General features: G+C 39.5%; 4 protein-coding genes across 10 annotated transcripts; 1 reads left to right on the forward strand and 3 right to left on the reverse strand.

Annotated features, from left to right (window-relative positions):
• Nucleotides 1-156: 156 nt before the first annotated feature.
• Nucleotides 157-15,913, forward strand: cnpy2 (canopy FGF signaling regulator 2). Its single transcript, XM_031322648.2, has 7 exons — nucleotides 157-372; nucleotides 549-655; nucleotides 744-859; nucleotides 2,202-2,399; nucleotides 2,585-2,681; nucleotides 2,816-3,658; nucleotides 15,903-15,913. Exons 1-6 carry the CDS (start codon nucleotides 167-169, stop codon nucleotides 2,857-2,859), a joined length of 768 nt encoding a protein of 255 aa, XP_031178508.1. The 5' UTR covers nucleotides 157-166; the 3' UTR covers nucleotides 2,860-3,658; nucleotides 15,903-15,913.
• Nucleotides 5,116-11,441, reverse strand: si:ch211-159e12.5 (NAC-alpha domain-containing protein 1). Of its 4 annotated transcripts, none has more exons than XM_036002640.1 (4): nucleotides 11,373-11,441; nucleotides 11,053-11,159; nucleotides 8,926-10,787; nucleotides 5,116-8,895 (listed from the first exon to the last, which is right to left on the reverse strand). In XM_036002640.1, the coding sequence occupies exons 1-4, from the start codon at nucleotides 11,409-11,411 to the stop codon at nucleotides 5,525-5,527; spliced, it is 5,379 nt and encodes a 1,792-aa protein (XP_035858533.1). In that variant the 5' UTR covers nucleotides 11,412-11,441; the 3' UTR covers nucleotides 5,116-5,524. The 4 variants fall into 4 exon arrangements, with proteins under 4 accessions (XP_035858533.1, XP_031178468.1, XP_031178465.1 ...); XM_031322608.2 differs by having other exon boundaries at nucleotides 5,116-7,409; nucleotides 7,452-10,787; XM_031322605.2 differs by having other exon boundaries at nucleotides 5,116-10,787.
• LOC116066537 (EEF1A lysine methyltransferase 3) lies at nucleotides 14,321-16,382 on the reverse strand. Its single transcript, XM_031322657.2, has 3 exons — nucleotides 15,808-16,382; nucleotides 15,594-15,705; nucleotides 14,321-15,073 (listed from the first exon to the last, which is right to left on the reverse strand). Exons 1-3 carry the CDS (start codon nucleotides 15,967-15,969, stop codon nucleotides 14,676-14,678), a joined length of 672 nt encoding a protein of 223 aa, XP_031178517.1. The 5' UTR covers nucleotides 15,970-16,382; the 3' UTR covers nucleotides 14,321-14,675.
• A 1,189-nt stretch (nucleotides 16,383-17,571) lies between these two features.
• stx16 (syntaxin 16) lies at nucleotides 17,572-25,636 on the reverse strand. 4 transcript variants are annotated; one of them, XM_031322677.2, is made up of 9 exons: nucleotides 25,125-25,635; nucleotides 22,552-22,563; nucleotides 22,351-22,458; nucleotides 21,999-22,139; nucleotides 21,382-21,544; nucleotides 21,122-21,210; nucleotides 20,396-20,539; nucleotides 19,969-20,049; nucleotides 17,572-19,156 (listed from the first exon to the last, which is right to left on the reverse strand). In XM_031322677.2, exons 1-9 carry the CDS (start codon nucleotides 25,248-25,250, stop codon nucleotides 19,055-19,057), a joined length of 966 nt encoding a protein of 321 aa, XP_031178537.1. In that variant the 5' UTR covers nucleotides 25,251-25,635; the 3' UTR covers nucleotides 17,572-19,054. The 4 variants fall into 4 exon arrangements, with proteins under 4 accessions (XP_031178537.1, XP_031178552.1, XP_031178546.1 ...); XM_031322692.2 differs by having other exon boundaries at nucleotides 25,170-25,634; XM_031322686.2 differs by lacking the exon at nucleotides 22,552-22,563 and having other exon boundaries at nucleotides 25,125-25,636.
• Nucleotides 25,637-26,330: the final 694 nt, after the last annotated feature.

Below are 26,330 nucleotides of genomic sequence, written 5' to 3' on the forward strand. Positions count from 1 at the left end.
TTCTAAAGTAACGTTAGAAGTTAACTGAACCAAGCATTTTACGAGAGGTAAAGGGAAAGTACTTTTACCCGCCATAAACCTACAAAATACCTTTGGAGTAACGTTTACTGTCATGGATGTAGGCTATAATAAGAGAATAGAACCGGTAACGTCAATTGTGCCGAGCATGGTGGCGACTCCGATAGGTTGCCTCAGTAACGAAACGGAAGGAACTAAGCCGTTGGCATCTTCCCGGCCACGCGAGGGCGCCGTCTGGAGCGCGGCTCCATCCTGTCCAGCAGCTCCGTTGCCTACGTCACCACATTCCACCGAATGCAATGGAACAGCGTGTAAAAGTGTAAAGGTGGTCTCAGAAAACACTGCCAGAAACTTGTAAGTTGAATGAAAATGTAACAAGATGTTCTCTGGTTCATGGTTGTCGGACATAAACATTGTTGTAGCTAGCAGTGGCTGAGAGGTTACCAGGGGCTAACTTCTTAAAGAGTCACTTGAATGTTTCTTTTGCCGGTTGATGTGTCAGCTTTTGTTGTGGTGAAATCTGTGTTTAGATGCAAGATGAGGGAAGCGGCCGTTCTGCTCACACCGTGTGTGGTTCTGTGTCTCCTTCTGAGCTTCAGCCAGGCAGCCAGACAAGGACAGGACATCAGATGTGGAGGTATGTACGTCTGTATGTTGCCTCGCTCACTCTCTGTTCAGGACAGAAAAGTCCTAATGCGTGGGTGCTCTCCTTCTGCTCACCGCAGCTTGCAGGGCTCTGGTAGATGAGATGGAGTGGGCCATCTCCCAAATAGATCCAAAGAAAATGATCCAGACGGGATCCTTCAGGATCAACCCGGACGGCAGCCAATCCATCAGAGAGGTAAGGCTGCAGCACAGCCACGTAGTAATGTGTCAAACCCACTCTATAGGCTGCACCACTTTACTAGTAGTGCTGCACATGTTTGTTTGATTTAAGCAGTGTTTGGCTTATCAACTGTTTCTCACTGGGATGAGAGACTACTAACTTAACTAAATAGACGTAGACAACGATTGGACAACTATTTTGATACCTTGTGATTTTCTCTGGTTCCAGCTTCTCAAATTTCTTTGTCTTACAGTCATGTGAAAAAATTAGGACACCCATGCTAAAGTTGACTAAAAAGAGGAATAAAAAAAATCATCTTTTGGAAATTGATCTTAATGCCTTAATTTAAAAAAGGAGGAAAAATCCAATCTTTAAGGACACCAATTTTCTTTGTGAATGAATAATGTACCGTACATAAATAAACGTTCTTCCTTAAAATACAGGGGGCATAAGTCAGTACACCCCTATGTTAAATTCCCATAGAGGCAGGCATATTTTTATTTTCAAAGGCCAGTTATTTCATGGATCCAGGATACTATGCATCCTGATAACGTTCCCTTGGCCTTTGGAATAAAAATAGCCCCACATCATCACATCCCCTTCACCATACCTAGAGATTGGCATGGTTTTATGTCAGTTAGCCTAATAACTGGTTTGATTTGCATTGAGAGATGATCTTATGGAAAGTAGCCCATGCCAATCTCTAGGTATGGTGAAGGGTATGTGATGATGTGGGGCTATTTTAATTCCAAAGGCCAAGGGAACTTTATCAGGATGCATAGTATCCTGGATCCATGAAATAACTGGCCTTTGAAAATAAAAATCAGCCTGCCTCTATGGGAATTTAACATAGGGGGGTACTTACTTATGCCCCCTGTAAGGAAGAACATTTATTTATTTACGATACATTATTCATTCACAAAGAAAATTGATGTCCTTAAAGATTGGATTTTCCTCATTTTTTTAATTAAGGCATTAAGATCAGTTTCCAAAAGATGATTTTTTTTATTCCTCTTTTTAGTCAACTTTAGCATGGGTGTCCTAATTTTTTCACATGACTGTATATGATGATAAACTGAATATGTTTGGATTTGGGACTATATTGCTCGGACAACACAAGACACCTGATGGCATCCCCCTGTACTCTGGGATATTGTCATAAGTGTTAGGTGAGAGTAGAGAAACAAACAATCGGGCAAGTAAACTCATTGTCACCTTACTGTTTACTGAGCAACCAAACTGGACTGCAAAATAAAGTGTTGTTACTTCATTTATTATTACTACATTTGTAGAGAAACCTCACATCTTCTTAAATTCTTCTTCTTAAAGAGTTTTTCATGACCTTTGATGCCAACAGGTTCCTCTGGCTCGTTCAGAGGCAAACCTCCTTGAGCTGATGGAGAATGTGTGTGAGAGGATGGGGGACTACGGCGAGCGCACAGATTCTTCGACAAACAGGAAGTCCTATATTAGGATAAAATCTCGGAGCGGTGAGGCCATGGACCTCTCAGAGGCCACGCTGGATTCAAGAGTTACAGGCAGTTTAAAATTTGCAGTGAGTACAAAATTCCGTTAAATGCACCATCATGTTTTAATGGTCTTTCATTTCTATGTTTTTATTGTTAATGTTGATAATATATAAGAATACTTTTCTTGCAACCCACACCCCAAAATCTTGTGACTTATGCTGTGAATCGTGCAGCTCGTAACAGTTTTTTTAAAAAAACTTTCTTTCTCCAGTGTGAAACAATTGTTGAGCAGCATGAAGATGAAGTCATTGAGTTCTTCGCTCACGAGACAGATAATGTCAAAGACAAACTCTGTAGCAAGAGGACAGGTATGTTTTTTTTACTTAACTTATTTTTTTATCCTTAGTTTTATGCCCTATTACATATTTCTGTTATGTTGTTTCACTGCAGCGCCAGCGGCTGTATTTTAATTCATTGTTTTCCTGTCCTGTGTTCTCTGCAGACCTCTGTGACCACGCTCTGAAAATGCCGCACGACGAACTTTGATATCATCCCGCCATGGCTGCCGTATCTCCTCAGCTGAAATGGAGACGTTGGGTGATGCTTTCAGTTGTCTCTTATCACCGGTTTACGCCATGGCAGTGGTGGAAGATGTATACACATTTATATGTAAGATAATAGAAAATCAACCTGAAAATAAGAGTGTTATTTCTGTGATCTGTGACAATTTAAGGATCAGTTTGCCATTTTTTAGCCGTATCTCTTTGGACCATCTTGTCACTTCTTTATATACTGTAAGTTATTATACTTTTAAATAATCTGTGTTTCATGTGGAGGCTCTTGTCTTGCCTTCAAATGCTCTTCATCAGATAAAACTGAAACTGTGAAACTGCAAAAAATAAGTTATACTTCCCAGTATGTATTGGATTATTTACAGGATTAATTGTGTATATAGATTAAGCATTGTAATTTAAGACACAAGTACACAGAGATCAGGTTGCAATTTGGTCAAGTGGTCCCTAAGTCAATATTAATTTACATTGATAAAGTCCTTACTAAAGCCAGGAAAAAGTGCATTGGTGTTTTTTATTCAGCCATACTGCCCGCTCATCAATGAACGTGTCATTTGATGCCAAATTATATTTTCAGTTCTAGCTTTAGTTTTTAATACTTACCAGTTTTTATGGAACTGTCCAAGCTCACAGCATCACATGAATAACTTGTTTTGGTTGAATAGTCCATTAGAAAAAAAACTGAAAAGTTCTAGACACATTATGTAAGGTGATAAATTAAGATGATTTGAGTGGCTAGCTAGCCAAATGACAAAATGTGCATTTATTTATAAGTAAAATTCTAACTTATGAAAAACTTCAACCAGTAGTGGTTGAAGTTTTTCAGAAGTTTCAGAAGTTTATTCCCTAATTTTCTTTTTTGAGTTTGCTGCAACTTTCATCTGATTTTCAATTTGTGTGTAATTAGGACTTTAAGCTTCTTAGTAGCCAATTCATTTTAAAACACACCCAAGGATGAAATGTATGGGTTTATGTTAACTGTAATTACTTCTGAAAAGGTCTACTTTCCCTCCGTGCTGCCCTTCTAATCCAGGGCAGAAAAATATATTTTTACAGAACAAATAAAAAAACGTATAAAATAGTTTATAGCTTCAGGAGCAGGCAAAGGATACCCCTTCTTTCCATTAATCACTACAGAAATCAGTTGCAATGTTGAATTATGATATTTAAAACATTTTGTTATTACTTTGAAGCATCAAGACTAAAGTTCTGTTTTCTTCAGCCTAGTAAAACTGAACTCCAGTGTAAGCCCACTGGAGTGTGCTGTAGTCCATAAGATGATTGTTGAGTTAAAGAATCATACTCCGTTAGAAAGTCGTCATGCTGTACTGTCAATGTAGATTAAAAGTATTTTATATATATATATATATATATATATATATATATTTTTTTTTTTTTTTTTTAAATTAACTTGCTGTCTCATTTGAACATTCTGATATTTCCTTTATTTATATATATATATATATATATATATATATGTATATGTATATGTGTGTGTGTTTTGTATTTAATCAATGGAAATATATTTGACACAAGTTTACCTTCTAATTTCTAAACTATCATAAATCGGTTAATTCACTAAAATATTTCTCTTACTCCATAGATTGATTTAAATGGCTGCCTCTTGTTGCCTGTACTGATAGCATCCAAATTATTATAAAAAGCAAAAGTTCTTAACAGTCTGATAATAATCATTTAAGATCAGCCACAATGTTTTCACATACTGTAGGTGTGGTTGCATGTTTACATAACTTTTTCAATGTATCGTTGGACAAATTTCTTTGAGAATTATTTTTATCATTGTTTTAATGCATAAATGGAAGGAACTGACATTATATTTCACTGAAATTGTATTTTCATATGATTTCACGTGACAAATCAATAAATAAATTGATTGAGATGAGAGGACACATATAGCCAATACTTTACTACGTAATATTTGTATTTAAAATAATGGACTGCTGACAAACATGAAAATGCTGAAATGTAGGACTTTTCTCAACATTTATATTATCACTAGAAAAAAATAAGTTTTTTAGACTCCTTCTGGTTGACAAGGTACATTTAGTAGCTGTTCTGGAGCTTTCAGCTGTATCATGCAATCTTCCTCAGCAGATGGAGTATGTACATTTTTAAATTTCCATTTTTCTTAAGGACTTATTGTCGTTTTATCTACTTATAATAAAAAACTATGGCTTGAGTTTAGCCAGCAATATCACCACACCATGAATCACTCCAACTAATCAAATATTTTATTACATCAACTTTAATAATTTCACAGCCACATATCTCCCTTAAACACTCTACTCTCTAGAAAAAGCAGATACATAGATTTAAAGAAAAAGTATGTAAGATACTGCTTTACAAGAATAAATTTGTCAAACAGATGGTTTGGATATTTTAGATTTCCCTAATGTCAAATTCCTACATTTCTATAACAATAGTAAATGCATCATCACTACCCATCAAAAATAAAAGGTCTAAGATTACACTAAAACTAAAACATACATTAAAAATCTGCTACAAAATGTTATTGAGGAAATGACTTTCAATCCTTATCAGGCACAATACAAATGTAGATGGTACAGAGTTGTTAGAATTTCAACTCAACATCAGACTAGCGTTCCTTGTTTATCCAATTATTTTAAAGACATACTTTCAATCATCCCTTCATCGGAGACCTCTGAGGGCACGGAAACTACCTCCTCCTTTTCTTCTTGCTCTGTTTCTGTCATTTCCACTGCCTGCATTGTTATATTCGCCACCTCAACCAGGCACTCCTCCCTCTGACTAGACATATTTGTGACGCTCTCGTCTCCATCATTATCTCCCTCTTCCTTAGCTGCAGTCTCATCTTTTACTTTAGCAGAGAAACATCGCTCCCCCTCAGCCTTGCTCTCCGTCCCGGCATCAGGTGGCGATTCCTCGACCTCGTCCTCATCTGCTACAATAACGGTGTCCCCAGAGCCTTGGCTGCAGGTGCTGCTGCATGACAGTGTGTCTTCTTCAGCATGTAAAGGCTCTTCGTGGCACGGATCCGCCTGGATTTGTCCCACCTCTACATCCCCAACACTTCCTTCTGCTGAAACTTCCTGTTGCCCTGCTCCATCAAAAACTATCCTCTCAGAAGGCATGCCCACTATCACATCCAAGTCCTCCACTACACTCTCTGGATCCCACAGCTCACTCACTTCCTCCTCCTCATTCTCAGAGTCAGGCGCTGTATGTTTCCTAATGCGATTAACTGCATCCCACAGGGACTTGGGATACTGGGGCTCTTCTTTGAGGGTTAAGTCATGGTCAACACTTCCACTTGAAGAGCTGGAAGGCAGCTCTGTGGGTGAATCCATGCAAAAGGGATATGAGAACTGAAGGGATTCTTCACAAGAGTCCAGATGAAGAGGAGGGGGGACAGTTTCTGGGATGCCAGCAGCTGGAGCAGAATCAGGATTTAGAGCTGGGGGACAGACTGAGTCCATTTCCAAAAGAGTGACGAACTCTGCATCTGACTCGTTTGATGTGTGTCGCCGAGAAGAAAGCTTGGAGGGTGAGAGCACATCTGGTGATTGAGACACCTCGCAGTCTGACTCTGAAGTTGAGGGAGGAGAAGAGTTAGAGGGCTCAGTCTGTGGTTCAATGTCCTGCAAAATGTTGATCTGTATTTGAGTTTGAGAGTCTGTAGGGTTTTCTGTGGATAGTGTCTGTTCCATAAGACCTGTAGGCTCCTCATCAGCTTCTTTTTGTGATTGCTCCTCAGTCATATCACTCTCTTCTGAAGTTGATTCTGAAGTTGAGGGAGGAGAAGAGTTAGAGGGCTCAGTCTGTGGTTCAATGTCCTGCAAAATGTTGATCTGTATTTGAGTTTGAGAGTCTGTAGGGTTTTCTGTGGATAGTGTCTGTTCCATAAGACCTGTAGGCTCCTCATCAGCTTCTTTTTGTGATTGCTCCTCAGTCATATCACTCTCTTCTGAAGTTGATTCTGAAGTTGAGGGAGGAGAAGAGTTAGAGGGCTCAGTCTGTGGTTCAATGTCCTGCAAAATGTTGATCTGTATTTGAGTTTGAGAGTCTGTAGGGTTTTCTGTGGATAGTGTCTGTTCCATAAGACCTGTAGGCTCCTCATCAGCTTCTTTTTGTGATTGCTCCTCAGTCATATCACTCTCTTCTGAAGTTGATTCTGAAGTTGAGGGAGGAGAAGAGTTAGAGGGCTCAGTCTGTGGTTCAATGTCCTGCAAAATGTTGATCTGTATTTGAGTTTGAGAGTCTGTAGGGTTTTCTGTGGATAGTGTCTGTTCCATAAGACCTGTAGGCTCCTCATCAGCTTCTTTTTGTGATTGCTCCTCAGTCATACAACTCTCTTCTGAAGTTGAGGGAGGAGAAGAGTTAGAGGGCTTAGTCTGTGGTTCAATGTCCTGCAAAATGTTGATCTGTATTTGAGTTTGAGAGTCTGTAGCGTTTTCTGTGGATAGTGTCTGTTCCATAAGACCTGTAGGCTCCTCATCAGCTTCTTTTTGTGATTGCTCCTCAGTCATATCACTCTCTTTTAGAAAAGCAACCTCTTCTTGGCTATTATCAAATTGTTGCTGCAAAATGTTGACCTCTGTTTGAGTTTGACTGTCAGTCACGTATTGTTGGGATATTGTCTGTTCCAAAAGACCTGTAGGATCATCGACTTCTTTTGGTAGCTGCTCTTCAGTCATATGACTCTCTTTAACACTAGTAACATCCTCTGCTAGGACACGTTCAAGTTGTTGCTGCAGAATATCAACCTCTATGGCATTTTCTTTGGATATTTTAAGAATCTGTTCCATAGTATGGCCTGTAGGATCCTTATCGGCTTCTTCTGTTTGTTGCTCATCAGTGACATTGCTCTCATTCACACAAGAATCATCATCTGGTTGGCCACTTTCAAATTGTTGCTGTAATAACAGCTCCTCTGTCATATCTTTGGCAAGGTCCTCAAAGGGGTCACTGATCTCATTGTTTATTAGCTGTGATGTGTCATCCTCTTTTACCTGGTCCTCAACACTGAATACAGCGTCTGCAGTTTGATCTATTAAATCAAGAGGAGACAGGCTTGGGAAATGGTCTGTATGGGGAATGGAGCTTGGGGAAAAGTCATTAGATCTAGGAGGAAGAGGTGATGGGGTGTAAGGCAGAGATGAGGTTTCAGGGTGAAGAGCTAGGTTTTCTGCGGAATTGAGGGCAGTCAACTCAGGATCAGGACCTTCCTCTATGTTTGATTCTGAAATATGCATGAGAGGGGTAAGATCAGAGGATGAGAGCATAAGAGAAAGAGTAGGGTTCGGCTCTTCACAGTCTGGGGAGGGTGAAAGCGAAGAAGAATAAGAGAGGTTGCTGGGTGGACTGAGACACTTACAGGGATGGTGAGAGGAAGTATCATTTTCAATAGGATGATTTTCTTCCTGCTCAGTTGTACCCTCTTCACTAGCGGGTTTAAGCAGAGGATCCTTAGTCATTTCAATTTCAGGTGAAGGTTTGATGTCAGTTTCGAGTTGGGAGTCATTCTCTTCAGACAGATTAGACACCTGAACCTGAAGTCCTGCAAAATCCTCAGCACCTTCATTTGTCGCCTGATCTTTGGAATCATCATTCTCTTGCAAACACACAGCCTCCTCAGTTTGGCCAACCTCTAACTGGTTCTGTGACTGTTCCTCTTCTTTTGTGTCCTCTGGGATTTGTTCAACTGCATCATCAGCGTTGTTATCTTTAACTGGAGATGGTTCAACCTCCTGGTCCTCCACACACGAGTCAAGAAGCAACGCTGCATCTTCAGGTTGCTGCTTAGTAATGCAGTCATCTAGAGGGATTCCTAGGATCCTTTCAGCGCGCTCCTCCAACGTTTCCCTTTCAGAAACTGAAGATGAGGACATGCAGAAGGAAGAGATTTTACTTTCTCCCTCAGGTGCTTTTTTCTCTATGAGATCTGAGTGTAGTTTGGTTTCAGACCTTCCATTAATTTGGAAGGGGTTGCTTTCTGAGTTTTGGTCAGTTGTCGCATCCTGATTCAGCTGACTGTTTGATTGGACACATTCAGGAGAGACGGTTGATTGAATATCAAGTGGACTGTGTTCGGTGTGTAAATAGTGAACATGCTCTTTCTTGGGTGATGGAATCCGCTCCATTTTAACAACAACACAGGTTGTGTCGATAACCAGTAGAACCTTACTGTCTTCAGAGTCTGTGTCTGTCTCGTTGTCCAGTCTCCTTACTTCAACATCAATTGGATTAACTTTACTCAAGTCCTCTTGCTTGTGCACACCATCTGATTCTCTTTCCTCACTGTTTGCTTTCAAACATTTGGATGAACTCTTAGTTTCAGCCCTGCTTGTGATACTAGGCTCCCTCCACAAAGGGTATTTAACTGACACAGGTTGCACTGACTCAGCAACTTGTCTCCCACATGTAGAATCAGCATAATTTGTATTTAATTTTTCTGGGACGACACCATCTGTCTCTGCTTTGTTCAATATATTATCCTCAAGCATCTCACTTTCTACGCAGGTTGGTGTCTCCTTCTGTTTGGCTTTGACATTTCTCGCATCAGAAGTATTTGACTGCTCTGTGGGTGTTGGCTCTCTGCCGTCTACTTCATCTACAAGTTTGTGTGTTTGATTACTGCCAATACTGTCCCTTAGACCTTTAGAAACGCCTCCTAATTCTGTGTTTTGAATGTTTGTTTGCGAGGTACAAAGTGGCAAAGATGGGGTTTCTGTGGTGCCTGCTATGCGAGACACCAAGCAGAATATGGTCATCCCACCTGTCTTTCTGTTTAACCTGAACTTCCTTCCTTCAATGACTTTTGAGGATGGTTCCTCATTTGTCTTTTTATTCTCAACTGCTTGTAACACTTGTGGTTGTTGAAGAGACAACATACCCTCATACTGTAGGTGTGTTTCCTGGATACTAAAAGGACTGCTTGCATGTAAAGCATCTGATTCCTGTCGTCTGTGCTCTGGGAAGCTTCTTTGAATCCCATCTGATTTTGTAAGCTCCTCCTTCTCTCCTTTTTTGTGATCCTGCAGATCTACAGAGACATCGTGCTTTCTGGGTGTGGGCTGAGACCAGTAGGCTTGTCTCTTACCTTCTTGCTCCCAACTGGTGTCACAGTGATGCAATACAGGTGAACCTTTGTGTGAGCTGTCATAGGGAGGAGGAGCAATATAGCCAGGAGGTTGGCTGAACATCCTCCGTTGGTAGCCGGTCTTTTCTTTGATGTCCAACATGTGGCTTGTGTCTGTGGCAGGAGTTTGTGATGAATAATAGGTTGGCCCTTGCTGTCTGCCCCCTCTATCCCACAGTCCTGATTCTCTGATGTTTGCGGATTGTCTGACTTGTTGCAGTGCTACCACTCGAGGATCTGTCCCACTCCTGCTGTCCCTCTCTGGAGCCCTGCTGCTCTCCAACAGCCCCTTAGAAGCTCCCCTCAACTCTGCCTCTATACGTCTCCTCCTTGGAAGTGAATGGCTGTATCGAGCTGCCCAAGCCTCCAGCTCTCGATAGCTGCTGTCGCTCCTCTTAGCAGAAACGTCCCTGCTGTAGCGAACAGGACCACAGGGCTCCCACCTCCTCTGCCATGCCTCCCTCAGAAATCCTCTGTCGTATTCCCTCGCTGCTCGCTGAGCTGCTATCCACTCTCTGTCTCTGGCTTCATGCGGCTGATAGTCTCCCAGGTCCTGGTGCTGCTGAACGTGACGGTCTAGAATAAAAGGGAAGTGAGAAGAAGTAGGGGCAGTCAGCTCTTGGTCCATCCAGTTGGTGTACTCCTGTGGTGCCCCTCCTGTTCTTGATCCTGGTACAGTCCAGTAACTGGACTCCCTGCCTTGATCCTGCTGCTCACCATAGTACAGTGGATAATGGGGTACCTGATGTCTGTCATGGTAGCTGTGGGTGAAATGGTGGAAAATGTGTAAGTAAATAATTTCAGCAATAATAACATGTTGCTAAAAATCGTGCAGTTTCTCATGATTATAACAGCAGTGTGGAACAGCAATCTATAGAACCTAGGACTACTGTGCAGTAACTGTTTAAGCTTGTCAAGTAGAGAACAAATCAAATTTAAGTTGGTCAAACAAGCATAGAAAAAAACTAACTCTATCATCCAACGATCATACACTGATTGAAAAAGTAATCACAGCACTGAACTCACTTATGTGTACAATTTCGCCCAGGAACAGTACCAAATTTGGAGTATAGAGGGGACTGCCCCTGATTCTCGGGCCAGAACTCCATCTGTTGCTCTGATACACAGATCTGAAACATGGAAAAAAGGAACATATATTGAACTGTTTCAGTATGTTCTTGGAGTGCCTAAAATCGAAAGATTTAAAAACAGACTGACAAATATTTATGTTTTAATGTTGAATATAACACGATATACTAAATAAAAAACTAAAATAAAAGTTTTACCTTCAATGTAGATATTGTTACATAAATGGAGAGATAAGGCACACACATACAACACATACCTTTAATTGCTGTTTTCAGATTATTGTCCTTGCTGCTCATGAGGTGATATGAGATCTAATGAAGTCCAAACAGGACAACTTGTTTTGAAAGGACAGTGGTATTCAGTCCCCCTCCCACTACACACACACACACACACACACACACACACACACACACACACACACACACACACACACACACACTCCCCTGTCACTGTAGCCCATCCTCCTCTCATCCAGTGAACATGCCCAGTTTCAAATACCACTGAGGAATTTTTTTATCAGGTTTTTAGAAATTGACATCTTTAGCTGCATTATTCCTCATTAAACGGTTTTATTAGACGGTCAACTATAACATTTCCTAATTGGGTGGTTTCCCATTGGCTCAAATGGCACTCTGGTCAACATCACCACTTCTTCAATGCACAGTTTTCATAACATTTTTACAAAGAATTATGAATGACAACGAAATCCTTGATCGGCACTTTGCATCACACTCGTGTGGGAGGTGCTCGCCGCGATGGCGAGCAGACTCTGCATGGAGATAGGGATCTGTTGTTTTGTTGGCTGAACTGTAGCGGAGGGAGAGACAGGCAGCGGACGTGTTGTCTCCCTTTCTTTGAAACTCTCCAGCGTAACAAACAGGCTTTCCTTCTCTGAACAGAAAGTCTGTACATCAGCAGAGAGCAGGAGAGAGGGGATGAAGTACGTACAGACAGCAGGCTGCAGGGAGGGCAATCTGTTGATGTTGACAGAATAGTTAGGGATGGGATGAACTTTGTTTTGGGTTTTATTTATTTCAATAAAAAAATATTAAAAAAGATGGCCCCTCCCCCATCATACACATATATATTTATTATTATCACTGTTTTGAATGCATAAATTGAAGAAACTGACAGATTACATTTAAAGATTTTTTTTCTGGGGGCATTTTTAGGCCTTTATTTGACAGGACAGATAAAGACATGAAGGGGGGGGAATGATATGCAGCAAAGGGCCACAGGTCGGAGTTGAACCTGGGCCCGCTGCATTGAGGAGTAAACCTCTGTATATGGGTACCCACTCTACCAACTGAGCTATCCGGGCACCCAACTGACAGATTACATTTAACTGAAATTGTATTTTTATATGTCACGTGACAAATAAATAAATTGGTTGATTGATTAATAGATAATGAAGATGTTTAATGAAACTCCATCAAATTGTGTGAATTAAATTTAAAGCCCCTGAAAAGTATTTTTAATTTAATAATAGCTTGATTTTTTTTTAGTGCCTTTCAAGGGACCCAAGGATGCTTTGCATGAAGGCAAAACAAGTAACAAACAGAATGAACCAAACAAAATAAATGAATGGATTTAGTGGTGGCAAAGTTTGCCGGGAATAACAGGATTTAGGCAGGATCCGTAGGCTGTAGTGAACAGGTGGGTTTTAAGTAGTTGTTTTAATCTCTCCATTGATATGTCATTGCGGATTTTTGCCAGGAGAGAGTTTCAGAGGCTAAGGGCTGCCAGACTCTGTCCCCGATCCCAAAGATGTCATCACATTTTTATCCAAATGTGCCTGCACCCTGATTGGTGCGTGCATGATGTCACCTTTTTTCAAGAAAATGTGGTATTCAGGACCAAGTCACTCATAGTAAGCAGCTAATTGAGAAACTTGGTTTTCAGGCCCTTTAAACCCTTTTCAAGACATGCACTGATAACATTGTCAAGCTTGTGTCTGAAACTACATTGTGCCTGATAATGACAACATGGAGTCAACATGAAGATATAGACAAGTAATAAAAGGCAGAACCTGAAATCTCGAGTCAGGTGATCATGAGCAGACCTGCACCGCAGCCTGAAGCTGTAACGGCAGAGCTGATCCCCATCTCAGTGAAAACAAGTCGAGACATGAGAGGCTGAGAACTGACACAAACACGAGTATAAAAGTTGTTAAACATAAAATCACAATTAGAACTTGCATTTATTTTTCCATGGTTACTGGTCCCAAACTGTAATGTGCTCTCAGCAAGTGCTTTGATGCAAGAGAGAAATAACAAAAAGATATGTACCATTTCTAATGAGTTCCATTAGAATTCTAGTTTTGAGTGTTTTTCCCTTGTGTTATGGACTACCTAAGGTGGCAGCCATCCACTTAAGTAATAGGTAAGGGGACACATTGTGGGCAAAAAAACACATAAAAAGAAGAAAATGTGATTATTTTAGATAGACAAATCTCACAACTAAAATCTATTTAAAAAAACAAAATCCAAAATCACACTTTAGACACATTTTGAAGACAATTGTGAAATCATTAGAATACTTGAGGATGTATTACACATTTTATTTTTTCCACATGTAATATCATTAAATCATGTATCGTGAAAGATTAACAGTATTACAGATTTCTCAAGTAACTGTCCATAAATAATAGTGATAAATAAATTAAAGTAGCACTTCATGTTGGAGCTATTAGTTATATTTAATAGTTAAATATTTACTCATTTATTTTGTTGCGGTTTTGTTTTTATTATACAGTTGAATGTGTTTGATTAGTCATCAGTATCATTATTGCAGTTACTTTGAGTACCTGTTAGTGCTTTTGTTTTGGAGGTACTAGGCAGTCTAAACCACCAGGGGAAGTTTACATATTTGGGTAAGCATGGATAATACCAGATAGACACCAGGGAGTGCTCAGGGTTTTTGTACCAGGGCAAGAGAGATGCCATTGTTCTTTGTTTGTTTGCTTGCCAAAAATTGTGAAATGTACCTCACAAATACTCCATGCTTGCCTGGACAATGTTTTTACTCCCTGTGTAAAATGTATTCCTTCGGTGCCTCAGTGGCAAGTTTTTGTCCAAACCAATGGTCAACTACGTAGACAAGAAGTATTTATTCAACAACATTCCAGTATTTGGTGCATCTCAAACGTCCATATGAACTCAACTCTGACATGACTTCTGACATTAAACCTAGCACAATTTCTTAAAAATCTTTAGATTTATAGAATTGATTGACTAAAACATTTAATACAGGGGGAACCCAATGAGAGCAAGCTCTCTTCAGTGTTGACAAGGGTACAAATAAGTGTAACAAGTTGTAGTTGCATTATAAAACACAAAATTGCAGCTTAAAGTTAAAAATGATCTGAAACTCAAATTGCAGTCACTTGATAGAAGGCTGACATCAACATTGGATTATCCAAGATGACAGCTGTGCATTTTGTAAAACACAGCTTTCACTGTTTGTTTTTTTTCAAAAATTTTTTTAAAAGGCACCCAAAAAACAGTCATAACTGGTCTTAGTGCAGTAACTAATCCAAGTCCCATGCCTGTAGCAGGTTGTCACTGCTCTTTCCTCAAAGATGCCCTGTAGATGTTAATGTTTTGATTGCCATCATAGTGAACAAGCTCCACATTAAATCTTCTTGGCAGACATTCCTCATAGAAACCTGGAGTCTTATGCTCTTTTCGCATTTTGGATGAGAGATATACCACGGCTCCATTCTTGCACAAATGGGCTAGTGTCTCCACTAGCAGTGGGTAAGTCTCTGGGAGGTAAATTATATCTGCACAGAGCACCAGATCCCAGTCAGAAGAGAAGTTCATGTGGTCCTCACCCCAGGACAAAGGGAGAACGGTGGGAAGGCTGGTAGGCCAACCACTGGATGGCATGTTAGCAGAGATGTTAACCTGAAGTTGGGGGAGAGCCAAAGGAAGGTCTGTGAGGGTCACGACTGCACCTGTAAAGATACGAAAATGTTATTTCAATATGTTGTTGATGAAACTCTCAACTCAAGAGGCTTTAAACGATGCAATTATATATTATTTACAGATGGGTGCACCATATAGAACAGGTACTGTAACAATATAAAAAAATGTTTGACAAGCAGCGTCTCTTGTGAAAGCAACTGAGAGTTGCATATATAGTGGACTGTAAAGGTGGTTGAGTTAACTGACTGAGCTAAATGACAGTAGCCGAGATGGAAAAGTGGCTGTCTGGTGGTACAACGGCATAAGCCCATCCGCCGCTATAATGCATGCATCCATGCGCTATACTATAGTGGCATACCATCAGCCACTTTTCGATTTCGGCGTCACTCCCAAATAAAGGGAGCAAAGAGCCTGGCATAATAAAATAACCTTCCATGTACATACACAACCAGTCAGGAAAGGTTCATATAAATGCAACCCAAACATTAACGTGAATGTATTCCTCCGCAATACAGAAACAAATTGAAGGGAACAACAACAACAACATACCGAGGCGTGCTGCCAAGATACCAACCACACCAGTCCCTGCTCCCAGCTCTATGATGCGCTTTCCTCTCAACTCCACCGACTGCTCATCGAAGTAACGACACAAGTGTAGCGCCTGTGTACACACACAAATACACACCTTTATCGTCAATCAAAGCTCACGCTGATTTAGCTGATATATTTTCACAACATCAACATTAACCAAGTTGGCTCTTACAGCTTCCCAGACCGGGGCAGCCACGCCGAGGTTGGCACCAAACACCTGTCTTATCTTTAGCTCTTGGCCGACTAAAGTATATATGGTGTCTTGAGAAAATGTTTCCGCAAACAGACAGTCATCAACAGGGAACGGATCGTCTTCATCTCCTGCACAAGTCATGTTTGGTAAATACAATCGCTTCACTTGATATAAAGTCAGCTACGTTAACGAGTATGAGCACCAGCCACAGCCAGACTGTTGGTCGCCTTTCAGGTCAAGTAACATTCACTAGCTAACTGTAGCTTTGTGGGGAATGTAAAAAAACTTATACGAGGTCGTCGCGAAATTAGTAGAAATGGAGACTAGTTAATTAGCCATTTTCACCGTTGTTATTAGGCGGTTCGCTTTAAGCTATCTATGTAACGCTGTCTTTAAGCTAGTTCGCTAACGTTAGCTAACCAGTGTTACAGTATATGACAAAGTGTTAACAGCTGAATTAGATGGTGTTGTGTTTCGGCTTTTTAATTTTAGCCTGCACTTCCAGAGAGGGTGCTGTGAATTATGCTGCTCATACATTTGATCAGAATGTATTATTTTTCTATTAACTGAAACTTTAGTTACAGCTTTCTCAGTGTTGTCAATGTAAGTTTATGTGAGGCTTTTGATTTGAAATGTGACACAAACACACTTAGTTTCCGGGTTAGAGGACCTATCAAAGAAAAGTAAATGATTTTGCTAAAGGAGCACTTTGCACCACACAAGTTAACAGTGTGCAGTGTTGAATATGTTTGAATATGTTACCTTAAAATATTTGTAAAGGAGTGATATGATGCTCTGATGACATTTAATACTTGAACTTTGTACATCCCATATTGATGTTATTTGAGGGAGAAAACTACTACTGTTACTGTGACTTTATGTCTGTGTAATTAATCGTAATTGTTAATCGTGATTACGATTTCGGCTCTTAATGATCACAAAAACAAAATACATTTTTTGCACATTACATTTTGCAAGTAAACTCTTATTTTGTCTCTTATTTTAAAAAGGGAAAAGTATTAATCACAGTTCAAGGTGTTTGTTTCACTGTTTTTAAGTTCAATAATTGCAACATCTTTCCAAAAGTCAATGAGTAATTGTGTTCAATAATCATGATTTCAAAAGTCAGTGAGTAATTGTGTTAAATAATCATGATTTCAATATTGACCAAAAATAATCGTGATTGTGATTTTTTTTCCATAATCGAGCAGCCCTAACTTCAGGTGTCTCCTTACTTTCAAATCAGTGACAATCAGAGCAAGAGTAACACCCATCAATTTTTGCATCTCAAAACAAATGTATTCTCTTTATTTTCATAGCCAGCATTATTTAGCAACTCAACCCTGTCTGATGTCAAAACAATACCTTGATCTCATGTTGACTCACTTATGAGTTAGGCCTGCAAATAACGATCATTTTCATGGTCAATCTGCTAATTTTTACTTGATTAATCGTTTGGTGTATAAGACATTGAAAATAGTAAAAATGGGAATCACAATAGTCCAATGGAATGTCCTCAAATTGCTTATTTTGTCCAAAGTCAGAAACTGAACAATATTTAATTCACGATGCTATAGACGAGCAGCAAATCCTCACATTTGAGAAGCAGAAACCAGGAAATACTTGGCAGTTTTGCTTGAAAAGTGATTTGCATGACTAATCAATTAGCAAAATAGTATAGTCAATTACTCAATCTTTTTGGCTGTATGCATCAATGGTGCAATTCAAACACACAAAACACCATCATGTTCCAGGTTTATTTAAAAAAAACAAAAACAAGTTGCCGTCTCCTCACCCGTTTTGTTTGGAAATCAAAACTTCGGTAGAGTACCACTAAGACATAACCATTTTTCACACACAACTTCACATCAAGACAAAGATGATTTAATAGGTGTATAAAGTGTAGAGTCCAGTACAGATATGTTAAATAAAGCTCTTCATCATTCCCGCTAATCAGTCTTTATAGAACACAAGGACATGTAAAGAAATTCCAACAGAGCCAAGCCAACTAAAATGAAATGTGTCCAGTCTGAAAAGAAAATTATAACGTTGTCTTCATAGGTCTGCTTGTGTTGGACTACATTGCAGGTTTCTCAGTGGAGTGGACATTAACTGTTGGGTTTAGACTACAGATACACTTTACTCAATATACAATAATTCTGCCTGACACAGAACAACTCTGAATCTCTTGATTATTTAAAGTTATTAAAAATAAATAATTATTTTCATCATACAGATGACAGTAGTACTACATCCATAACTCAACCACCCTACACCTTAGGCCTCAATATGTGCAAACTGCAAGTGTTTAAAAAAGGTAGCACTTTAAGCAAGGACCATTTAAAAACATTAACGATTAAGTGTTCTAAAATAAGCACTTCATGATGAGTGCAGCAGGTGTGATGCAGGTATGATTTTAGAATTACAGGATAAATTGGAGGAAGCTCATGGCTGTCGACATCTTCCTCAGGCCAACAATGGAGTAACAATGATCTCGTATGATTTTTAAATTGTGGAGTAAAAGGATAAAAAACAGGTGGTCCTTTAACCAAAGGAATATGTTTGGTACCGTATTACTATTCTAATCATATCTGGAGCTGTCCAAATACAAAACATTTTCCTTTAGTCTTCCAACGTAAAATACTGAGCCTGGGCATAAATGTAATGTTGAAATGAAAATTAATTTGCAGTGAAATGATATCTACTGCATATTTCTCTTTCACAAACATTCGTTCTTGTCACATCTTCCTTACAGAAACAACATTTTTGCAATGATTCTGGAAAGAAATGATGCTTTGTCACACAACAAACGTCACAATTCATGCTTCGAGTTCAAGCAGAAAACACTCTGCTTTAGCATTTAAACATTGGTAGTCCATTTTTATACAACACAAACTGTGTTTCTTTTGTTAAGATACACATGTCAACATAGTCGGGTTCGACAAACCTCCGTCACAGAGTCTTGGCGATTTGGGTGCGAGTCACTTGATAAAATAGCCACGGCTCAGACAGATTGTTGATTGTTTCTTTCATTAAAATCAACCACAAATATCTCCACACAGCCCAAAGTGCACCTGTAAAGGGACGAGGAATTCTTCTTGACGTTTTTGGTGGGAATGAAAGGCAGTCAGCTTTGTTTTCAGTAGAACCGAGACCAACAAGTCCAAGTCCACACAGATGCACCACAAACACCCACACAGAAAACAAAAGCCAGAGGAATGCATAATTAAAACTTTGTTCCAAAAAGAATAATAATTAGAACGATGACTATGATGAAGAGGATCAAAATGACCAGCATCTTTCTGTTCTTCTTCTGATACTGTTCCGCCTGCAAAGAAAATTAAAATCAGTGTCTTATCATCATCATCATGCAACAAATTGAGTTTATACAGATTTAAGAACTGTGTAATACTGTAAATAGTTAATAATATCATAATTGTGTCATTAGCCTGCTGTAAGTTTCCTTTTTTGATTTGTGGTTGTTTACATTTATTATTAGCTTCCAAACAAAATTGTTATGCATCTAAAAAAAATAGCCCATGAAATAAATCTTGAATTAACAGCAACCTGGACTGTGTGTGTGTGTGCGTGCGTGCGTGCGTGCATGCGTGCGTGCACGCAGGTGGGGTTGTACAGCAGCTTGTGCCGATCCCTGAAGTGGTATGTTGCTCGTTCCTCCGGCACATACCGGTCCCTAACGGCAGGGGCCGCTTGAAAGTGGTAGGCCACTGTCAGTCTGTCACACACAGTACCGTGCCCTGATGCATATACAAAAGGACCTATTTTTTTGACAAATACTGCCGTAAAATGTATATTTATATGTAAATGTATTTATTGACAATATAACGCAACATATCAGAATTAGAGGTTTATTGTCATCTTCCCTTACTTATAGCACCATAAATAAAGGAATGTATAATTTTTTCTCGTCTGTTCTGTTGTTGGGATATGTGTGATGCTTTTAAAATGACAGTGAAGTAATTTCATATCTCCTTGCCGATTGTACCCTGAAGCTGAGCTAGCATAAGCTAACATTGCTATTGCTAATGTTAGCCTAGCCATCGTAGTGGTCTGACTAATCGATAACAGAAATGTAGAGCCAACTGAGTGTATTATTTGTTGTTGCATGTTTAATAGTACCTTTTGTAACTGTTTCATTCCTTCTTCTGTTTTCACACAAGACTGCTCCACATTGAAGTCAATTCTGTCAAGAACGGTGCCCTAGAGGGAGAAGAGGGGATTTTGTTATCAGAGGAAAATAATTTTAGTTGTAAATTCTTTATTTTAAACAAAGGTAATCTTGTATGTTAGCAGTGTTGTTAACAGTTTGGTGTAGCACTGCCACTGACTTCTCCTTGAAGCAGTTGATACAAATCCAAATTGTCAATATGTCAGGATGCTTTACATTTTGGAAGTCATTAGTGCAACTCACTGACAACCCGAGGCTTGTACGTGGAGGGCAGTAACATTTTTCTTTGGTACCCCAGTGACTGGACTCATGCCATAGTTACTAATTCGGTCTATTAAGTCATTCTATGTATAAGTGGATCAGGACTGTTTCAAATACCTGTTCCACCACCATTCCAGCCAAGTCCCGGAAAATCTCATTCAGATCTGAGATGGACTGCACTATTTGTCGGATTTCCCGCTCTCGTTCTTCCACCATAACTGTGTTCTGTTCAACCAGCATCAACTGGTCGTCTGTGAACCCCTGAAACAAGAGAGAGAATAAAAGTCGGTGATTTTATAGTAACACAATTATCACTCCAAATGCAACAACGCATGTAGCCACAGCCTTAGCAGACACTACTCAGGCCAAATGTAGATCAATTTTCCTTTGTCAAAATTGAAAAGAAAAGAAAACACAGATTCACTATGCCACTCAGTAGATTTTAGCATACGCCCCTATGGCAAAGGCAAAAAGACATCGATCTGCACGCCAATGTTGCACAAGTCTCTAGGTTTTGACATAAATGCAGATATAAATGTAATAAAAATAGTTTTTATCGATTTTCAAATATTGCACCTGTTAATACAGAAATATTCTGTAGCCCATTTTGCCGTCAATACTGCCGACTTGTCTTTGCTGTAATCAAAATCAGACATAGAAAAATCCACACAGCCGCCACGCAACTGACACGTCACGCAGCCAGTGTGCAGCCGGCCTTATAATGGATGTTTTTCTTAGTTTTTTTTTCTTATCTCATGTTTATATTTTAAAGTGTCTCTGCTTTTATTGTACTGTATACAGGACGCCTGAGCCAAAGAAAATGGTGGTGGAACTAAAAAGCACCTTGTCATATACAGCTAAATCTTCATCCTCTTCCATTAAGGGTCCAGAGTCAAAAAAGTGCTTTGATCTCTCCTCACGATTCTTCATACCTGAAATATAAACCAATGACGTGATGCTTAGGTGGCATGAAAAACAAACAACTTGAGAATAAAAGAGATATAACATGGGATAAAACCTTGGTAATGGTTACAAATATGTGAGAAACCACAGTGAGAAATTAGAACACAGAAAACCAGTCCCAGCTTTACTGCAGTCCTTACGCTTTAGATAGCCGGACTGTGTGTGCCTGAAATTGGTGGACAGATCCTGCAGGCTCTGTGCTATGGACGAGACCACGTTTCGCAGTAGCTTCTCCTCCTGCTCGGTACAGTGGCCACAACGAGACTGCAGGCCTGTCACAGCGCGCTGGCATCGGTGAAACATCTGCAATAAACACAAAATTAGTGAGCAAGGAGAAACAAACTCCATGTTTCATTTCAAACTCTTCAACATGACATGTTGTCAAATGTGTTCATATCCACTCCCTCAAACAATCAGAGGCCACACAGTCAATACTATATCATGTTCTTATTACTTTGTGCTCAAGTAAAAATATCTCCAAATTAAAAGGTGTGTATGTTTTTTTTTTAAGATTATTTTTTGGGCTTTTCCGCCTTTAATTGACAGGACAGCTAAGTGAGAAAGGGGAGAGAGAGGGGGAAGACATGCAGGAAATCGTCACAGGTCGGACTCGAACCCTGGACCTCTGCGTCGAGGCATAAGCCTCTCAGTATATGTGCGCCTGCTCTACCCACTGAGCCAACCCGGACACAGTGTGTACGGTTTTTATCTATAAATTGAGCATTAACTCTATTACTACACTAATACATTACTGTACCTGTGTAATCTCCTGAGTAGTGATTTCTATGGCATGCTCTTCCTCACTACTGTCATCAAGTGTGGGTCGATTCATGTGCTTGTCATGAAGTAAGGCCAGATCTTTCATTTTCTGCCGAACCCGTGTGATTTCATACTGGATCTGTAAAGAAATGCTTAAAGGTTAAAAGCCATGTGACTTTACTTTGTACACAAGTTATTGGGGTCATACAGAACATTTCAACAATTTAAGATTACAGGATTCCAGATGCATGCATGTGTGAGCTTTCAGTCTTATAATTAGGGATACTGTATTTTTATGGGTCAGCCTTTTACAGATAGGTTTCTATATTCCTATTCCAAGTTTGTTTCACCTCATTAACCCACTCTACCCATTTGGGGGGCAGTTTCTTGGTGACTCCAATGGCCGCTTCAGGATCCAGACTAATTCCTGACACCAGGGCCATTCGATCATCAGCCAACTTAAAAACAAAAACAACAAATTATTCTATAAAAACATTGTCAACATTTCATGTGTCTTAAGTAAATCTACCACTAAGGAAAAACAACAGTACCTCATCAAGCTCCTAATGTGATTGGCAGATAGCAGATTGGTCCCATCCAATAGGGAACAAGGAAAAGGAGAGAAAGACAGAAGCAACAGAAAGTGAGCCCCAGAAAAATCAGTGAATACCAAAAAAGCTCAACAATTAATTAATTTGAAATGAGAATGATAATTACTGTACAGCAGAGGTACATAAGGTCTAGCTGTTGAAATGAAATCTAATCATTTGTTTGTCCCGAGTTTTTTGTTTGTATGTGCATTGCAACAGTGTCAAAACTGGAGTTTGGATGCAAAAATAAAATCACACTTATCTAGAAACAACTTTCAGAATAATTCCATTTTAGACAAATCATATGTAAGAAACAGTGAGAATAAAGAGAAAGAAAAAAAGGTTGAGCCTCAAGATCACCTGAGCTGGCTGAGTTTAACAAAAAGAACTAACAACTTAATTTTAATTTAAAACGAGCGCAAGTTAATATGTAATAGGGAATTCAAAAGACACTGTGCTTGCTTTGGATAATTATGTCTCATGTGTCATGTCTTGTTTGAACTGACAAAGACCCTGCTGCCTTCTGGCAAAGTCAGTTATTTTAAAACAGCTTCAGTAAGCGGAGTGTGCGTCTTCCCATGGCAAACAAAGTAGTTTTCGTTGCTATAGAACATAATTGCACTACTGTAAAATTAAAAACTGACATTAATGGAGAGTACAGATACATTTAAATCAACACAGTTTTACAACATATACGATTAAAGTCTGATGCAGGAACAATAGAAACAAACATACACTGAACAGTCTGTGCATCACAAGATATACGTATTACTATAAACAGAATTTTTCATGTAACCTTTTACATCTCCATTTTGACAGTGCAATAACTGTCCAAAAAGGAGTCGAAGGAGGTCTAGTTAAAGAGTAGATCTTGGTAAGAAGATCTTGAGACCACCGTCTGCAAACGCAGATGCTCTTAAAAATACTCTATTCAATGATCCATAGAGAGCTTCACCACACTTCTTAAAATTAACTTTTTAGAAGGTTACTAACCGCTAAGGACCTACTAAGCAACATTATGGAGACCTGTTGGGCAAAAACTACTAAAGCTAATTTCTATTTAATATGTGAAATGATGATGTACAGAGAGCTGAAGAGCCCACAGGTTCAGAAGCATCAATCAATGAGCCTGGAAGGGCTATCTATCCATAACCAAATTGCTGGGCTGGTTCCATTTTAACTCCATCACCTGCTGATGGGGCTCTAGTAGAAATGTAGGTGAATGACTGAGTAATGAATCAGTAACGGCTTTTGCTCTCTATAGTAGAAATTACAGATAATGTTTAAGCAGTGAATCTGGCAAACAGGAACAGACAGGAGAAGTCAGTGTCCACCCTGTTCAGTAGCTGAAATTCAGCAGAATATTTTGGGAAATGCATCCTCAACTGATGTGATATCCTTCAGTGCCTCTGGGTGTACAGGCTAATAAATCCACCTCTATGTGCGCTTAACTGGTTAAAATGTTCACAACTGAGTGTGAATGGTCGCACACACCCTGCACCTGCTTGCTGTTCTTTGTAGCCTGCAACTGGCCTCCTCTACTGGAGACGTTAGGTCAACTCCAGCACAAACACAGGAGAGCTGTACACTGTTCATGCTCAAGCTTCAAAAAGAGTGTCCGGGAATGTGAGGAAACTTTGTGGACTACCTTGTGCTTTACAAAACTGCAATGGAATTGACAGTGCACAGGTAGATAATGACAGGATTTTTATAAAAAGGGTCATTCCTTTAAAAATGACTGAATGTGAATTAACTTGTAGGCCCTACATTTTTGCACCGATCCCATATGCTGGATCTGTATCAGCCCTGACACTGTGCCTTAGCATGTGGATTGGGTATTTGGTCAAATGTGCCTGATCAACATTAAATACAGTTTCTTTATTGTCATGGCAAAATTCACCTTTCTTTCTTTTTTTTTTTTTTTTTAAATAATGGCTTCACACTCAACTCAAGTATTATTAGTATGTCTGAACGATTCGCAGTAGTTTTCAGGATACAGCAATATCCCTTGCCTAGGTTTATGACACACATGTTTATGAGTACAGAAGAACACCAGCATTGTACTGGAACAAGTTAGTACAGGTTACAGGCAGAATTTAATCTAGACTAGATTCAATTACTGTGTACTTGCCACAGCACACTTTTTACTAGAGAGGACCACTATGTGGAAATGCTTTAACTTTCACAAAAACACACTCAATCTACACTATTTTATTTTACAAACGTACCCTTTTATCTTAGAAATGAGGGAATACTTACTAATATTTAGATAATTGTATTCCCATTGTTTACTGTAGACATTTAGCTATTACGAGCTGAAAAATAAAATATGCCTGCACACCCCTTTTCATCCTCCTCCATCATCCCACTGAGTCACATAAATCAATCAGTCTTGAGGTGAATGCGTAGAAATCTTCCTGAGTAATGATTAGCAGCTACTAACACACTGTTGTATCTAGCTAACACAGCTCAGTGACTGGCTGGCTATATGCAAACACACACGGTAAAATGTCAAAACGATGCAGACCACTCACCGCAGCATTGCTACGTGTACTCAGACGGGGGTCGTATGTACTCACTTGCTCAGCCAATATCTGCCGGTTTTGGATTGCATTGTTCCGCATTAACAAGAAGGCATCGGTCAGACGCCTAGTGGCCATGACTGCCTTGTTTGATATCTAAATTAACACTGGACAAAATGCGGATCAGGCGATGATTATTATACTATGTCCACTGGCGCTGACCCACTGCTAACACACCGCTAGCTTTAGCTTTAGCTTTGCCTGCGATGAACAATGAGGTAAACTCGCGATACAGCGCCTATAGTGGACAGCAAACGACCTTAATTGTATTTATCTTTCAGGCATTTCTAATGCTTAAGTTAAAAATGAGGAACATGACCGACTGTTACTTCTCAAAATTCTGGATTACGTTAGATTAGTAACGTTATTTCGCTTTAGGCAGCTACGGAAGTAGGGAAACGTAAACACCTGCGCAAAAGCAAATGCTTCTTCTTCTACTACTCATTTTCTGCGGCTGCCAATTGTAACTGGAGTCCGTTTGCGCCGCCTACCGCCGCGGCGAGGCGACAGCAGTATATGTTGTTAACATAGACTGTTAATATTAATTAATAATATACAGTCTATGGTTGTTACACATTCACCCACACATCGCGATTGTACGTTTCAGTGAAGTAGTAGGAAACGTCTTGTATTCAGTAGCCTAGTTATACTTTCAAAATTACAAATAGTTGGATATTTATAGAGTCCTGATTTTTCAATAAGGAATAAGAAATTAGGCTATGTAATTTGGGAAGTTTTAGCAAAGAACCATATAAGAGTATCAGTTATTATGCCAAGCAGAATATTTCCTATATCTTTAAGCATCAAAGTTAAAAAAAAAAATGTAAGTTTAATTTTTTCAAGTTTAATTTCTTTCATTTCCATTGTTCTACCATAACATGTAGGCCTGTGGCCTACACATATTCTATTGCTCTTTTAGTTGGGCACAGGTATTTTGGAGCAATGAGCATGGTAGCCTACAGTGTCACTGCCTTGGAAAACCTTTGACCTGCCAACCGGGCCTCCAATTTCAGTTTGTGGGATTTTAACTTCAGTGCTTTCATTTACACTCACTGCTTCAGCGCATCTTATCTATGCTTCATGGACCTCACCCTCCCATAAACAAAATGAGCTCACAGTTTGATTTTATGTCCCTCTGTAATAGGCCTGCTCATGTAT

This window comes from Sander lucioperca, chromosome 6 (assembly GCF_008315115.2).
Source record: "Sander lucioperca isolate FBNREF2018 chromosome 6, SLUC_FBN_1.2, whole genome shotgun sequence".
In the NCBI taxonomy this organism is placed as follows: Eukaryota; Metazoa; Chordata; class Actinopteri; order Perciformes; family Percidae; genus Sander; species Sander lucioperca.

Excerpts from the sequence above, each read along its gene's own strand:
- cnpy2 (XM_031322648.2), top strand. The coding sequence starts at position 167 with ATGGTGGCGACTCCGATAGGTTGCCTCAGTAACGAAACGGAAGGAACT. Across the intron at positions 656-743 it reads ACAGGACATCAGATGTGGAG|CTTGCAGGGCTCTGGTAGAT; the intron begins GTATGTACGTCT and ends TGCTCACCGCAG. Across the intron at positions 860-2,201 it reads GCAGCCAATCCATCAGAGAG|GTTCCTCTGGCTCGTTCAGA; the intron begins GTAAGGCTGCAG and ends TGATGCCAACAG.
- si:ch211-159e12.5 (XM_031322605.2), bottom strand. The coding sequence starts at position 11,411 with ATGAGCAGCAAGGACAATAATCTGAAAACAGCAATTAAA. Across the intron at positions 11,160-11,372 it reads ATCTGAAAACAGCAATTAAA|CAGATCTGTGTATCAGAGCA; the intron begins GGTATGTGTTGT and ends TTTTCCATGTTT. Across the intron at positions 10,788-11,052 it reads GGGCGAAATTGTACACATAA|CTACCATGACAGACATCAGG; the intron begins GTGAGTTCAGTG and ends TTTCACCCACAG.
- LOC116066537 (XM_031322657.2), bottom strand. The coding sequence starts at position 15,969 with ATGACTTGTGCAGGAGATGAAGACGATCCGTTCCCTGTTGATGACTGT. Across the intron at positions 15,706-15,807 it reads CTGCCCCGGTCTGGGAAGCT|GCGCTACACTTGTGTCGTTA; the intron begins GTAAGAGCCAAC and ends GTGTGTACACAG. Across the intron at positions 15,074-15,593 it reads TATCTTGGCAGCACGCCTCG|GTGCAGTCGTGACCCTCACA; the intron begins GTATGTTGTTGT and ends GTATCTTTACAG.
- stx16 (XM_031322677.2), bottom strand. The coding sequence starts at position 25,250 with ATGGCCACTAGGCGTCTGACCGATGCCTTCTTGTTAATGCGGAACAAT. Across the intron at positions 22,140-22,350 it reads GGGTAGAGTGGGTTAATGAG|ATCCAGTATGAAATCACACG; the intron begins GTGAAACAAACT and ends ATTTCTTTACAG. Across the intron at positions 19,157-19,968 it reads GAATGAAACAGTTACAAAAG|GCGGAACAGTATCAGAAGAA; the intron begins GTACTATTAAAC and ends TTTTCTTTGCAG.